Source organism: Trichosurus vulpecula, chromosome 4, assembly GCF_011100635.1.
Source record: "Trichosurus vulpecula isolate mTriVul1 chromosome 4, mTriVul1.pri, whole genome shotgun sequence".
Classification (NCBI taxonomy): domain Eukaryota; kingdom Metazoa; phylum Chordata; class Mammalia; order Diprotodontia; family Phalangeridae; genus Trichosurus; species Trichosurus vulpecula.
In genome coordinates, this window is record NC_050576.1 from 54,492,418 (window position 1) to 54,508,108 (window position 15,691).

Sequence of the window (15,691 nt, forward strand, 5' to 3'; positions counted from 1 at the left end):
ACTAATTCTAGCTTTAAACCTTACTGTCTAGTATAACACATTTCTCTTTGGCATTTTTTAGGATCACCTGCTATTACCAGCTACCACCCATAACAAGACCACAAGACCAAAGATGTCAATAGTTTTGCCAGCAATAAACATAAATGGTAAGTTTAAACTTATATTGATGAACTATATCAGGTTTCTTTTTCAAGCCAAGGCTCCTTAGGGTAAATTTTTTTTTAAACATTCAGATGGTCATTTGTGTAGGTTGGTATATTGTTTTAAAACATTATTCTCCTGTTCATGCTAGAATAAGATTTTGAAAGTTCCACCACTCAATTGTGATTGTATATTTTCAGAAGTTTTCAGTTCTGTGTAAGATGAGGAATAGCAGTAGTGGTAAGAAAAATTTCCCATTCCTCTGACTTATTGTCTTAGATCCTTCTTATACATTAGGAGCCCCTTCCAAATTATAAGCTGGTGGTGCCATTGTGCATAGAGCACTTGGCCTAAAATCAGGAAGACCTGAGTTCAAATCCAACCTCAGACACTTACTAGTGGCGTAACCCTGGGCAAGTCACTTAATCCTATTTGCCTTCATCCACTGGAGAAGGAAATGGCAAGAAAATCCCATGGATAGCATTGGTATGTTTATAGCCCATGGGGTCACAAAGAGTCAGACATGACTACATGACTCAACAACAACAAACCATATATTATGATACTTGTGGATTCATGTTGATATAGAAAACCATAAGTTATATTAAGTTTTTTATTATTTATATTGTTAAAAATTTTCAAATTACATTTTAATCTGGATTTCATGTGGCCTGTGGCCATGTGTTTGACCCTGTTGCCTTACAGCATGTGTGTCACACACACACACACACACACACACACACACACACACACACACACACACCCTCTCGGATTAAAGATCTGAATTATGTCCTATACTCTCTCTCCCTCACCCCCTCTAACAGTAACTAAACTTAAGTTAGAATAATTACCTTAACTTTGTTTTGTTCATCTTCTCATCAAGTATGAGTTTTTAAGACATTTTGAAAATCTTAAAAGTGTGTTTTGTTTTGTTTTTCCCACTTTGACAAATATTTATTAAATCCCTATGTGCTAGGCACTATGCTGGCTTAGTAGGGGTACAACTAGCCCTAAAAACTAAACATTACTTTCCCTCAAGGATTTTACATACTTCTTAGAAAATGATTTCTTTAATCACTTCCAGTTCCTAAAATTCTATGATTCTGTTATTTTTTTTTTGCTCATATTTCTAATTGCCTTAGCCTGGCATGCTGTGTTTCCACTTTCATATTTTTTTTTCTGTCGTAAGTAAGCCCTAGAATGTCCAGTCATGTGGTTTCTAATCTACATAGAAATGGGAGCAGCCAGGTGGCAAAGTGATAGAGAGCTGGGCCTGGAGTTAGGAAGACCTGAGTTCAAATGCAACCTCAACAACAACTTACTAGCTGTGTGACCCTGGGCAAATCACTTAAATCTCTGTTTGCCTCAGTTTCCTTATCTGTAAAATGAGCTGGAGAAGGAAATGGTAAACCACTCCAGTATCTTTGCCAAGAAAACCCCAAATGGGGTCACAAAGATTTGGACACAACTGACCAACAGCAAAACAACAGAAGAGGGGAACAGATGCCAGGATTGCCTAATCACTTGCTAACTGTTCCCTCACCATACCACCAGCCACCTCCAAGGGAAAGATGAGGAAATAAAAACAGATTCAGTTTCCCATCATCTCCAAAACCAAACTTGTTTATCCCAGCACATGGATCATGAGATGGGTGACTTCTAGGGTGGGGACTGCTCCATTTTTGTGTTTGTATCTTGGCACCTAGAAGTGTGGCTTGTGCGTAGTAGGCGCTTGATACAGGCATGTTGAGAGGAGGTGGTTCACAAAGTATACATATAAATCCCTTTACATATAAGAAGTAACAAAGGATGAAAAAGAGGGTTTAGGGAGAGAGAGATTCCAGTACATTTCTTTCTCCTCTTAAAGGCATCGTGTCCACACAGTTTAAGTAGAAATATTTATAGCTCGTGCTTCTACAGCACTTTACAATTTAAACTGCTGTTTCCTCACAATAGTACTACCAGGTCGGGGTGCTGGTGTTAGTATCATTTCAGGTTCATTGTTCTTAACCTTGTATAGAGACCTGTGAGGGAAGTTAACTGTGAGGAAGTAAAGCATAACCAAGCTCATGAATTCTATTCTAGTAATCCCCCTATATCCTGGAAAACCAGAAACTTAGAAGTTAGTTGTATCACAGCATCACAGAGGCTTTTTAAGTGAGCAAGGAAAGGAATTAAGAACATTGAATATAATTTGCTTTTTCTAAGACTCTTGAGTCTAAGAACCACATGGAATTTAAAAATAAGAATGATTGGAGATAACTAAGATCAGTAGATCCTGGTTAATCATGTGATTCCATAACAAGACCACTTCCTCCCTCCTTTCCCCACCTTTCCCCTTAGGAATTTCCTACCTTCTTTGCCTTCAGTGCTAAACTCTACTTGAATGATAAATAATAATCCATATTGTTTAGTCCGATCTCTCAAGCCAAATGTTTAGTTGGTTTCTGCATATCTCTTCATGGGTGATGCATAGACACCACAAATTTTATATGTCTCAAACCACAAATCTTGCCTTTTTTTCAGAACCAGAAGTCCTTTGACTTGACTGTCTTTTTCACTGGCTTCTCTATCACCTCTGCTGAAAGCCTCGGAGTTATCTTTGCCTTTTGTCTTTGCCTTTTGGCTTTGCCTTTCCTTCATTTTCCATATCTAGTCAATTGTCAAGCTCTTTGGATGCTGCTTACACAATATCTCTTCTATGTAATTTATTATTTCCTATCTACTTCTACCGCAAAACAGGTCTCCATTACCACCTTGATAGTCTCTCACTGCTGTCTCCTAACTGGTCCCCGCCACTTCTAGTTTTGTCCCTTTTCAGACCATCCTTCACATCACTGTCAGATAAATTCGCTTTACTGATGAAATCATGCCATTCTTCTGCTCAGAATCCAGCAATGCCTTACTGTTGTCCAGGGACTCTAGTACAGATTGCTCAGCCAGACATCAAAGGCCCTACCTGATCTTTCACCACCCACCCTTTTCAACTTTGTTTCGTATGTTCCCCATCCATATACTCTCTGTTTCAATTAAATCAAACTATTCACCATCCTCTATAAATATCCTGCATTTTTTCCTCGCATCTGTGCCTTGGCTTATGCTCTTTCTCACAGCTGGAATAATACTCACATTTATAGAACACTTTATGTTTATGGAGTTCTGTCACATTACATCTTCTATGCTCCTTCCATGTCACACAAACCCCACCCCTAACCCCACTCCGTATCTTCCTATTGAAATCTTATCCATTTTTCAAACCAACTCAAATACTAACCTTTTCCATTAATATTTACCTGATCCCTAAAGTCTTAACTTGAACCACATGTGTTAATTTATTTATACTATAAATGTTTGTTGACTGACTATTAACTGATTTAATCTCTTTTTTCTACCTTGACCTCTGACATGACTTGGATATAAAGGGTGGCATCGTTAGCATTTAGAGGAACAATGAAGAATTGTCTATCAGACCTATGGATAGGGGGAATTATAACATCTCTTGTAAATGCCCTTTTCTCTCCTCTAATAATACTACCATCCTGGTACAGATACTCATCAACTCACCACCTAGACTATTGCAGTAGCCTGCTGGTTGGTCTCCCCACCTTAGGTCCCTCTTCATTCCAGGCTATTTTTCATTCAGCTGTCAAACAAATCTCCCTAAGGTGAAGTTCTAACCTTGTCATAGTATGCTCCACCCACTCCCACCCTCAATTCAGTGAACTCCACTGGTTCCCTATCACCTCCAGGAGCAAATGTTTAACCTTTTATTTGGCATTTAAAGCCCTTTGTAACCTAGTACTCTCCTATTTTCACAGTCTATTTATACCTTACTTACCCCACTCACTCTGCAATATCAGAAAAGGTTATGGAGGAGATTTTATTTGAACTTGGCCTTAACTTTGGGGTAGCATTTAGTAAGTGACAATGGAGAGTGGAAAATATTCCATACAGATGGAATGGAATTAATAGAGGCACAAAGGTAAATTCCTAGAAACCATGAATAGTCCATTTTGTCCAAAGCCTAGAGTAATTTCAAGAAAAAATTTGAGGTAAGGGTGGGAAAATAGGGTTAGAACCAGATTGTAGGGGCCAGAGGAAGCTTTTTTAGACCCAAATTGATAAAAAGAGTACCGTGCATTAATTCTTACAGTTCTGCATTATGGCTTTAAGTGATGAGAGTGCAACAAAGAGGATGTGGGTGTTGGGCCCAAGTCCTCAGTATTTGCCAGTTGCATCAGTCTTTATTCTACGTCCCATTTTTACATTTGCAGTTTAATTGGCCTTTGTTCTGCAGGTGTTTCTGCTTCCCTTCTCCCACTAAAAACAGCTTAAAATAACATGTGTTAGTCAAAGATTTAAGAATCAAAATAGAAATTCTCTTTTTTACTTTGTGGGGATATTCCTGTGGTGAAAAGTAGAAATAAGTGCCTCAAGTAAAAGGTAGCAAGATTGATTGTGAACATTATTGAATCACAATAAACTGCTCATCCAGCTTTTTGTAAGAAGACTTTTTCTGTATGATTACCTGCATATTGATCATGGATGATGAATGGAAATCCTTTACCATTAAGAAGGAATTTTAAGGTTCCACTTGTAGTTCCACTTGTAATATCAACATTTCCTATATTTGAAGGTTTTCTACTTATGTTGTGATTAAACTTCTCAGCTGCTTTCCGTGACTCTCAGTAAGAAGTTTAGCAAAGTTCTGGGGTGTGTATGGGAGGTGGAGGTAGGAGCCTGTTTGATAGTGTCCAGGACTGTCTGTAAAAGTTTCTGGTAAGGTTTTTTTAATTTTTCTTTTGGTTGAATTTGATTTTCTTCCTATCTTGATGCTTAATTAACAGTGGATTTGGGAAGGACATTTGATCTTTCGTTGATTTGAATTTATCCATCCACATAAAGCAGGTGTATTTTTAAAACCTTCAAAGAATTCTTGAAATTGGCTGACATGGAAAGGATGATAATGATGGGATGCTCTGTTTCATGGTGAGTTAGCTTAGGAATGGATTGTATCTTTTTTTTTTTTGGTAAGATGGTTATTCGTGAAGAATTCACAGTGCCCTCTTATGTACTTTTCAGATATTATTTGATTAAGTAATAGGTATCATGAAGAAGTGTCAGTGGTTTTCCTACCTCTCTGACCGTTCTTTTGTCCCCTTCACCATCACCTTCTACCAGCTTTGGATGTAGAAGTTGCCAGGTTCTGTCTTCTGACTTGATGTCTTTCTTTCTCCACTGACCTCCTTCAATTAAGTAAATATAATAAGTACCCACCATATGGAGAGCACTCAGGTAGGTGCTAGGGTATATACAAAGTTAGGATAAGACATGTCTCAGTCTTTTTGGAGTTTACAGTCTAGTAGGGGAATAAGGCTCATTTACAAACAGTTATGGGATAGGAACATACACAGATAACTATAATACAGTATAGTACATGTTAAGTGTATGCAAAGGATACAGACAAGGTGCTGGGTGAGGTACGGGAGGGAAAGTCATTACCAACTCAAAATCAGGGAAGTCTTTGAGCAAGGCAAGTCAACAAATATTTATTATGTGCTTATGTGCCAGGCCCTGTGCTGAGCACTGGGGAAACAAATACAAGAAGAAAGAAAGCTCTTGCCCTACAGAAACTTACATTCTAATGGGGAAAAACAGCACATTTAAAAGGGAGCTGAAAAATGGTGTTGGGGAAGGGGCTCATATGCACCAGAAAGAGGAGAGGAAATGAAGGATGGCTGGTCTAGGATCTTCCATAAAATAGAGGCTGTAGGAGAAACTCACCAATGTGAGAAGGGGACCTTCGTGGCAGAGGAACATTCCAGAGAGAGAAGGCCACATCTCGATATCCTGCCAGTACCTCAAGTGCTACATGTCCCATACAGAACCCATCACCTTCCTCACCTTTCTCAATTTCCAATTTCTATTAATAGTCTCACCATCTTCCCAGTCACCTAGACTGGGATGATTCCCACTCAGTCACTTTTGACTCTGGCCCACAGTGATTCTTCATCTTTGATCTTGTGACAGTTGCTGCCTATACCGCTCATTTGGCACTTAATGGTGTACTGCTTTAGAGCATCTCCTGTGGTCTTCTTTTGTAAAATTACTGACCAAACAAAGCTATGTATGTGAAGTACTTTCCAATCCCTAATGCTCTCTCTATATGTTAACTAACAATAATAATTTTTGTCTGCACCTGTGATTTTGTTGGTATAGGCAATTCCTAGGGAAGAAACTTCCTCTACTGATGCACATGGGCAACTGTTCTCAAAACATGCTCAGAGAGCTGCCTAGCTCCCTGAGAGTTTAAGTGACTTGCCCAGCATTGCTGCATTTGTTAGGAGCAAGACTTGAACTCCTGACTTTGAGTCCAGCCATTGGTCTCCTAAATTATTCTGCCCCTGTAGTTCCTGCTTTTCTTATTATTATTTAACTTTCCATGTATATGTCTTATTCCTACAACTAGATTATAAACTCCTCAAAGTCAGGGACTATGAATCATACTGTTTGAGTCCCTTCCCATGTGTAGAGCCCAGTGCTGTGCCTACTGTAGATGTTCAGTGAATGTTTGTTCTTTATCATTCCCCTTCAACTTTCTGCCATCATTAAAGTACCTAATTTTTCATCACATCTCCCAAGGCTTGATCATTCAGTCCTCCCCAGATTTGACATAGCCCTTCTAGAGAACCCTTTTTCTTCAAACACAGCTTCCTTATTTCCCTGGCTCCCCTTAAAAAAAGAAATCCCACTCTCCAGTTTTAATAGTAAAACTTGTCATATATATGCTCAATAAAGGCTAATGGCTATATTTATAGACCTGGCCTAGCTCTTCACATTGGAGAGTGTTATGGTTTAGTGTCATAAAGAAAAATAGAGGAAATTTTAAAGACTTTGATTTTGCCTCTTGGCATATAACATAATCTGTTTTTCAGCATGGTGGTCGGTGTTGGCCACTGAGATTTTCACATACCTCAGGAAGTTCATCTTAGATTAATATGTATCTGTTTTGTCTGTGATGTTAATACTTCTTTGCCTTGAGAAAGACAGCCACTAAGGCCCCCTGGGGTTTGTACCTAATTGACCTTCAGTGTCCTGTCAACTTCTGATGAGATCATCCTAACTCCCTCTCCCATGTGTCATAGAGCTGTTTCCAAATCTAAGCTGTTCCAACAGATGTTCAGCATTCAACTACTAAAAACTGGAGATCTGACTCCATTTAAATACACGTTACTGATCCAAGACTCTTTAATTCCCCAACAACTGAAGTTTCTTTTCCACATAATAGGCTCCTCAGAATAACATGATGTAGATTTATATTTCTCCTGGAAAATCAGGGAATCAGTAGATTATCAGAAGGAGCATCATAGACATATATCATGGTGCTTTTTGATTCCATGTCTATGTGTGGGATATTGCTTTAAAGACCTATGAAGTTCCCTGTGATTCCTCCAAATAGCATCGTGTCCTACAAGCATCTTGCAGCCATCCTGCTTCCCCAAAGCAAATTCACCAGCTCCCCAACTTGGGGAAAGTTGGGCTTCTCCTAGCTAGTATCTAGACTTTGCTCCCTTCTCAGAGAAGGCCTGTGGGACAGCCCTCCCTCATAATTTCCAAAGGTAGATTGTTCTACCCACTTCAAAGCCTATATCCCATCCAGCCAGCACCAAATTCCCCTTTCCCTTCTTAGAGCCTCTAGCTTTCAGTGCATTTGTAGAGGTGCATCATGTTCTGAGCTTAACAAATGCCCATCAAGCTGAGCTCCACCCACTTAGCCAAGATATTGTGGTATGGAAGAAAGAAAGAGTATTATAGCTGTAGTCAGGGAAACTCAGTTTCAGATCCTAGGCCGGTACTTTTCTGACCCCTCTGTCTTCTCATCTGTAAAATGGTGTAGTTTGGCTAAATGTCTCTTCTAACTCTGTGTCTGTGATCCCATGATCTTTGATGAGCTCTATTCATATGTACTTTCTTTACAGGCCAGAGACTTTTCTAGAATCCTTTCACTGTAATTTCATAATTACAACATTATTTTAAACATGTAGCATCAATAACATTTTCCTTCCATAGAATGGGTCAGGTCTTTCTCTGATAGCTCTCCACATAAGATTTTTGGTACCAATCCATAAGAAGCAGAAATGGTCAAGTATATTGTAGGTGTGATTGTTAGCTACATGTTAATTCATTGAATGGCCACTAAGATCTCTTTCACCTCTGAGATACCGTAGCTGTAAAATTCAGCATTCTTTCCTTGTATTTCCAATAGAATGTAAGTTCCTTGAGGACAGTGACCCACCTCAGTTTTTTTTATTTCTATGCCAGCACCTTAACACAGTGCCTAGCACGTGGTAGAGGTGCTAAGTAAATGATTGTTAATTGAGTGATTGATTCTGGATATGGACCACTTTGTTGGCAGCCATATTCTCATATAATTTTGCTATTTTAAAGTCAAAATATCAGTAGGGAAACAGGGTAGAAATTATGTGCATAAGCATGACTTATTAACATGCATTATAGAGGCTGTTGGATAGTTGAGGAAGTGGAAATAAGTCAAATTCAGCATTTATAAGACCCAGTGAATATTACAACATAAAAACATGAAGTCTTATTCATCATGAAGCTTTTTCATAATCTATTTCCTTATGTTTCTAAATAAATACAGAGCACTGGGAAATTGAGAAATTCAGAGAGGAATAACCAAATATACCACTCAGTCAATTTTCAGTTGGTTTTGAAATTGATAGGGCTTTGTATTGTTTCTTTTTTTTTTATTTAATATATTTAGTTTTCAGCATTGATTTTCACAAGAGTTTGAATTACAAATTTTCTCCCAATTTCTACCCTCCCCCCCACTCCAAGATGGCATATATTCTGGTTGCCCTGTTCCCCAGTCAGCCCTCCCTTCTGTCACCCCACTCCCCTCTCATCCCCTTTTCCCTTCCTTTCTTGTAGGGCAAGATAAATTTCTGGGCTTTGTATTGTTTCACAATCACAAGTTAGGATGAGGAATACAACAAATCTGAACATAAATGTAAAAATAGTTGCTACTACATGTGTGTTTTGGCCCAGTGGTAAATGTTTAACATTTGGCATAATATTTAATATAATGTCCTTCATAAAAACTGGCATCAGGATCACTTAAAAATGAAGTGTGTTTGTATTTGTAATAAAATAAATGACTTCCAGCCTAAACACCCTGAATTTGCTGCGATAACCAAGGCCATTTGAGTGTTGAGGATAATTTTGACTATATATAAACTGTAGAGAAATAAATGGGGAATATGCCAACCCAAGATTTCTTGGCATCTAAGCAAAAACCCCTCTAATTAGGTAGATCTAACCCAGCCAAATTCTACAGACAATGATTTCAAAGTTTATTTGTTTGCTCATGTTATTCGAACACGCACAAAAGCCTTCAACTGTTCCTGGTCTTGCTGTCTATGGTTTTGTTTTGTTTTTTCCTCCACTCAGAGCCACAACCACTAAACTATGTCTAACAAACTGACAGCCCAGTTCTACATTCAAAATAAAACAAAACATACTATTTAACTGAATAAAAACAAAGTCATTCTCCCTAATTAATTCGCTGTCTATAATTTCAGATAGGACCATGTTTTCCCAGGAAACCCATGTGTATGCCCACACTGAAACTTCTAGTTGGTTCCAGTAAAGGGGCCAGGCTTTCCCTTAATATGAGAGGTCACTCCCTCTTCCCTTAGCTTATTATTTCACACAGAATCCCACAAACACATTGATTTTACTCCCTCCTTTTATACAGTGTTTCTAGCATTATTCAAGGGAGCCGTACTCAGCATGTTAAGCTATGGGTCATTTGAGATTAGCCAAAGAAATTTGGTAAACTGTTCCCCAAAGGAATATTTTTATAGCTACTGCTATCAGTAGGAACTTGAAATAACTGATGAAGTTAGTTAAATACAGCACTTGAGTGTCAGGAAAATATATTTGCCACCAGACTAAATCAGAGTATACCAACACTTTGTACAATGAAGCAGTGCAATAGATTTGACCTTTCACTTCCAGAGATACAAGTTATTTCACAGAAACTGTATCAGTGAAGACTGAGTGTATCTATAGTGTATTTAGAGTCACACACTATTAGAGCTAGAAGAAAACTTAGAGATCACTTAGACCTACTTTTCACCGCCTCCTTTTCCCCTCACCATTTTCAGGTGAGGAAACTAAGGCTCATTTGTGGAGGTTAAATAAGTTGTCTACTGTCACATTGAGGGAAAGTGGCAGATCCAGGATTTGAACCTAGACCTTCTAGTCTAATGCTCTCACTTCTCTTCCAGTCTGGGTCTGGTTCCTTGCCATTCCCCACCCCAAAAGAATGGGTACTTTTCTCTTGCCTTCAGCTGATAAATTGTTCCGTAATTACCTTGCCATCATCCCAAAGCCCTCCACCAGCTCGTTCACTATACCATTCTCCCGCTACAACCAAACAAATGAATATTAATTTATTTCTGAACATACATTGTTTTTCTGCCTCTTCCATTCCTTTAGCCTAGAATTTTCCTCCCCTTCAATCTCTGCTTACCCAAACCCAACCTATCTTTCAAGAGCTATATCATAACTAATTTCTTCCATGAAGCCTTCCCTTATCTTCCCAACTGAAAGTGATCTTGCCCTCCACTATAGCATTTGGCTCATATCTCTTTTATGCTTGTTTTGGCTTATATTGTCATAAAATCATTTGTCATTTTGTATCACAGAAGGTAATAAAGCCGATATATAAGAATGGGACGGGCGAGGCACGGCCAGACTAGTTTATAGGAGCAAAGACTCGAAGACTTCTGTGGACTTTGAGCTTAACAGAATCAGCGGCTTATCATGGCAGACAAAAAGCTAACGCTACCTTAGGCCTCATTAAAGACATCATTGGTTCATAGATTTAGAGGTAAAAGAGACTTCAAACCACCTGATTCTATGGTTGAGGAAACTAGGGCCCTGAGAGGTTAACTCGTTTAACCCAGAGTCCCGCAGATTCCCGATTCACTCCTGCTGTCCCATGCAGCCACTGCATAATACCAGAACAAGAGAGGCAGATGATAATCCTGCTGGGCTGTGCCCTGGTCCCTGAGAAGAAAGAGGTGAGGGACTGTGCTTGGTTGGATTAGCCCCACTGGGGAGAATCAAGAGCACTCGGTGGAAATATAGAAACAGACCCGGCCTAGTAAAAGGAAAAACTGCCCAGCAAGTAGAGGTACGGATTTGGGGCTACTTTGGGAAGTAATGGATTCCCTGGGGGTCTTCACACCACACATTGGGGATTTTATAGGAGTTGGACTTTCTGACCTCATACTTCCCTTACAGTCTTGTGATTCTGGTTCTGAATCCTAAATATTGTGTTCTCAGCTCAAGATACAGGCTCAGGTCTGAAGTCATGCGAATAATATCTTTACCCTGAAATCAGTTAATTGTAGCATGCTACAACACTAGAAACTTAGGCTATTGTCCCAACTCTACTCTGTGAGCTTTGATAAAATTTTGTATATAATAACATATATAATAGTTATGTGAGGGACTTATATATAATGTATATTATGTAATATAACTATCCCCTTATATAATAACTATCCCCTGAAGTGTTTTATAGTTATTTGTATACATGCATTTTATATTTTGGGCTGCTAGGTGACAGGTGGTTAGAGTGCTTGGCCTGGAGTCAAGAAGACTCTTAATTTCCTCTTTAAGGATGAAGAGAGGGATAGTAATGCTAGCTCAGGAGTCCTTAACCTTTTTGTGCATCATGGAATACTTTTGCTGTCTAATTAAGCCTATGGACTCCTAAGAATAATGCTTTTAAATGCATAAAATAAAATAAATAGGATTACAAAGGAAACCAATTATAATGAAATAGTTATCACAATTTTTTTTTTTTGCTGATGGATCCCACATTAAGAGTGCCTGTAGTAGATGATCCCTTCCATCTCAAAAACCATGGCTCATTGGCAGTTAATATCTCTTGAAAATTAACTGTGTGCCTTAGCAAATAAATCATAAGCCTATTTTTGATTATAGTAAGTTTCTATGAATTGGAAGAATTAATTCCTTACCTCCCACTTAAAAAAAAAAACCATGAAACAATTGCACTTTCCCACACAGGATAGCCTGGACAGCCATGTTGTAGCAGAGGAAATACTCAGTGCATTTGTCATCATTATTTTTGGCATCTCTCGGCATGAGAGCCTTTTTCAAGTCTCTAGTTTCAGGAATCCATTTCTTACTTGTGCACGATTGCAAACAAAAGGGCATGTGATTTAACATTTGGAGTTTAGATTGCATTTATGGTAATGAACTGGAAAGCATTACATTTCCTTCAAAAATATTACTCATTCAAGTTTGAAAAATAATTCTCAGTATTAAAAAAAACTTAATTTCATATTGAAAATGTAATTCTGTGGCAGTCATTTGTTTCTTAATTTGATTAATTAAAGGAAAACAACATCAAATTGTATCTTTAAAAATAAGAGGCTACTTTGTTGAATGGAAGAGATTGGAAGGACACTGAGAAAGTAACTAGTCCAGATCTTCCCTTTCTACAGGATGGTACGAACTATTCCAGACAACTGAAAATTCATGTTAACATGAAGCCATTCAGTGCAAAACTCAGTATGACCAGGTTCCATCTTGGATCCTGTCCAGTGGGATTTATTGAAGAAATCAATCTCATTATAAAACTCTCACCTATGTTCCTGTGACATGAGCTCCAAAATAATGTTGCATTAAGATTCCAGTTGGTTTTTTTTCCATTTTAAAAAGGAAAATTATTTTACAACCTGCCTCTGAATCTTTGCATAAGGCAGCTATATGGCTCAGTGAGTAAATTACTGGACCTAGAGTCAGGAAGATCTGAATTTCATACTAAGATTCCCGTATCTCATCTGAACTCCTTCACTCCAGGAAGCAGCACTTCTATTATTTGGGTATCCAGCAGCCACCCAACAATCGAGACCACCTTTGGAGTGAATAAAGTGGTGCAGGGCCTGACAAAGAACAGGTGGTCTTTATGATTTATGGCCCCAGTAACTTAAAATCTTGCTACCTTCTTTCCCATCATTCTTCAGAACCTTGGTGGTGTCACATACTTCCAACTCAGCAACAACAAATCAGATGAAAAGGGGGAGAGTCTAATAAAGGGCAGGAAATTGTTTAGTGATGAAACCCGGTCATGTGGGGAGAGCTTAGCTATTGAAAGGAGTGCTGGAACTGAGAATCTTTCTTTGGGTTGCCTTTCCCCTCAAGGTTTCTTTAGCTCCCATGCATGTCTGAATAGTGGAGCTGCTCCTGGTGGGTGTACTGAATTCTTTCTTGTATGGTTTTTGAGGAAGATTTATGATAAGATGCCATCCACTCTGAGTCCCTATAACTTTCTAGAGTGTGGGTTCAACTCCAGTTTTTATTTTCTATGGTAATTATAGTTTGGGTCTTTGATGAATTTCACTGTTCTGCTTTTTTTCCGTTACTCTCAAATTGCATGATTTATATTTTTCTTGCCTGTATTTTACAAATGCATTTGGAAAGGCTAAACATGTTTCCATGATACAAATAAACTCTAAATACAGTGTGTTCGGACAGTAAAATCCAGCTACTCCAGAGAAGGCTGGGCTCACGGCTTGTAGGACAGCTTATATTTTCTCAGGGGACAGGTAAAGAGCCATGGCCAGCCAGCTATCATATTTCATCTCAGCTTCACCCAATAATCTGCCATAATGGGAATTTGCTGAAACTTCTGGGCAAAGGTAGGCTGACCCCACAGAGGAGTCTAATATGTGATGCTGTAAATTGTCATGGAGATCAGATGACAACTCATTTCAGTCACTGGTACAGTAGGTACTGTGAAGCATCAGTTAGGTGCCTTTATCACTAGATTACTGAATGCTTTTTGACTGAACTGATAATACTTTGGAACTCTTTTTCTCTCTAGTAAATGGATTTATACTATACAGTTAAGTATGGATTCTTTCTTTTATTCTTCTTTTCCTTCCATCAGTCTGCTCCCTTCTCCCTCTATATTTTTACCATCCTCTTTTCATTTATTCTTTTTAGCACTTACCACTATCCTCTTACATTTCTATTGCCTTTCTGTTCTTTTTGAAAAACACAACTAGCATAAATTGGACAATAGATAGCTGTATTACTTTGACATATTCATTGTATGCTTTTGAATACATTTCACTTCCTTTTGCCACCCAGCCTATGAGTTCTCCCTTCCAACTGTCCAAATAAGTTATGCCCCTTACACTGGTGATACTCTAACCAGGTATCTATCCATCTTTCGCACTTTCGTGGGCTCTTCAAGGCAACAGTATCTGTTTTAGAATATTTTGTTATCCCAAGACTATCCTGCAGTCATGTACCTCTTTTATCTAAATGACTGCAAATATGGCTCAGAGTTACATCACTGCAAACACCCCATCTCCCTTCCCTTCTCTCTTTCTCATGTGTTTCAGTAGGAATATATAGCTGCATATTTCTTAGCCAAACTAGTGTGAGCTCTTGCTTCACTTGGCCTTGTACTTCACTAGAACTGTTCTTTTCAAGCAGAGATTTGGTTTCAGTTTTGTAATTTCATTTTTAAAAAATTTAATATTTTATTTTCAGCTCCAAATTCTTTCCCCCTCCCTTACCTATTGAGAAAGCAAGAAAAAAATCTATTACAAATCAGGTTCAGTTTTTAAAGACAAGGTATATTCCTTTCCCATAGACCTCACCCAATCTAGCTACTCTTCTTTCTCCATATAGATTTTATTTTATTCTTTTGTGCATTGTAGCTTAACTATTATGCATTTTAAAATATGAATGGGGCCCTCATTAATGATATTTTAAAAATTCACATCTGCTTAGGAAGATAGAGGACATGTGCACATTTTGGACTAAAAAATCTCAGACCTTTTCTCTATAAGTGATTCAGAGTCTAACAGAGGAAGATTCTCAGGTATCAACTTATGAATTCAATTAGGAATCCGAATATGGAAGTTGCCCCCCCCCCAACAAACGTGTGGTTTTATTTGAATTGTTATGGTCTGGATTTCAGTCATTAATAGGGAATGAGTTTTGATCACCCTATTTGCCTATTTCTGGATATTTGGAGTTATGTATTGTACTACTGTGAGACATGGCAAGTAAAGGGAAAAAGCAGCCTACCTAAATTGCATTAATTGCATCTGTTAACACTAGAAAAATAGCTACCTAATTTAGAACACTATGTGTGGAAAGTTAAGATTTCCTCACTGACCTTTTCTTTTCTTACTGAACTTTTGTAACTTGTATAATGCTAGCAAAGATCCTGGCGAATTTAAAGGGAAAGACAAAAGCCCTGTATAAGTTTGTGGAAAAGTAGTCTGAAGTCTCAACTTCAGTAATGAGAACAGAGCATTTATCTACTGACTTTAGAAGCACAAGGTTTACAGGAAAAGTTAGTTTAAAAGAGTTGAGTGAGACGGAAAATAGGTTTTAGTACCATGACATTTGAGTTTCCAAAAGGATCAATCAGTGACTCAATCAACAAACATTTATTAAGTACCTG

At 38.3% G+C, this 15,691-nt stretch overlaps 1 protein-coding gene across 1 annotated transcript in view; it reads left to right on the plus strand.

Annotated features, from left to right (window-relative positions):
* Positions 1–15,691, plus strand: part of ATF6 (activating transcription factor 6) — a 210,106-nt gene that overhangs the window by 167,649 nt on the left and 26,766 nt on the right. The window contains exon 15 of the mRNA XM_036753691.1: positions 62–146. Within this exon, the coding sequence (XP_036609586.1) occupies positions 62–146 (85 nt within the window). The remainder of the gene's footprint in view (positions 1–61; positions 147–15,691) is intronic.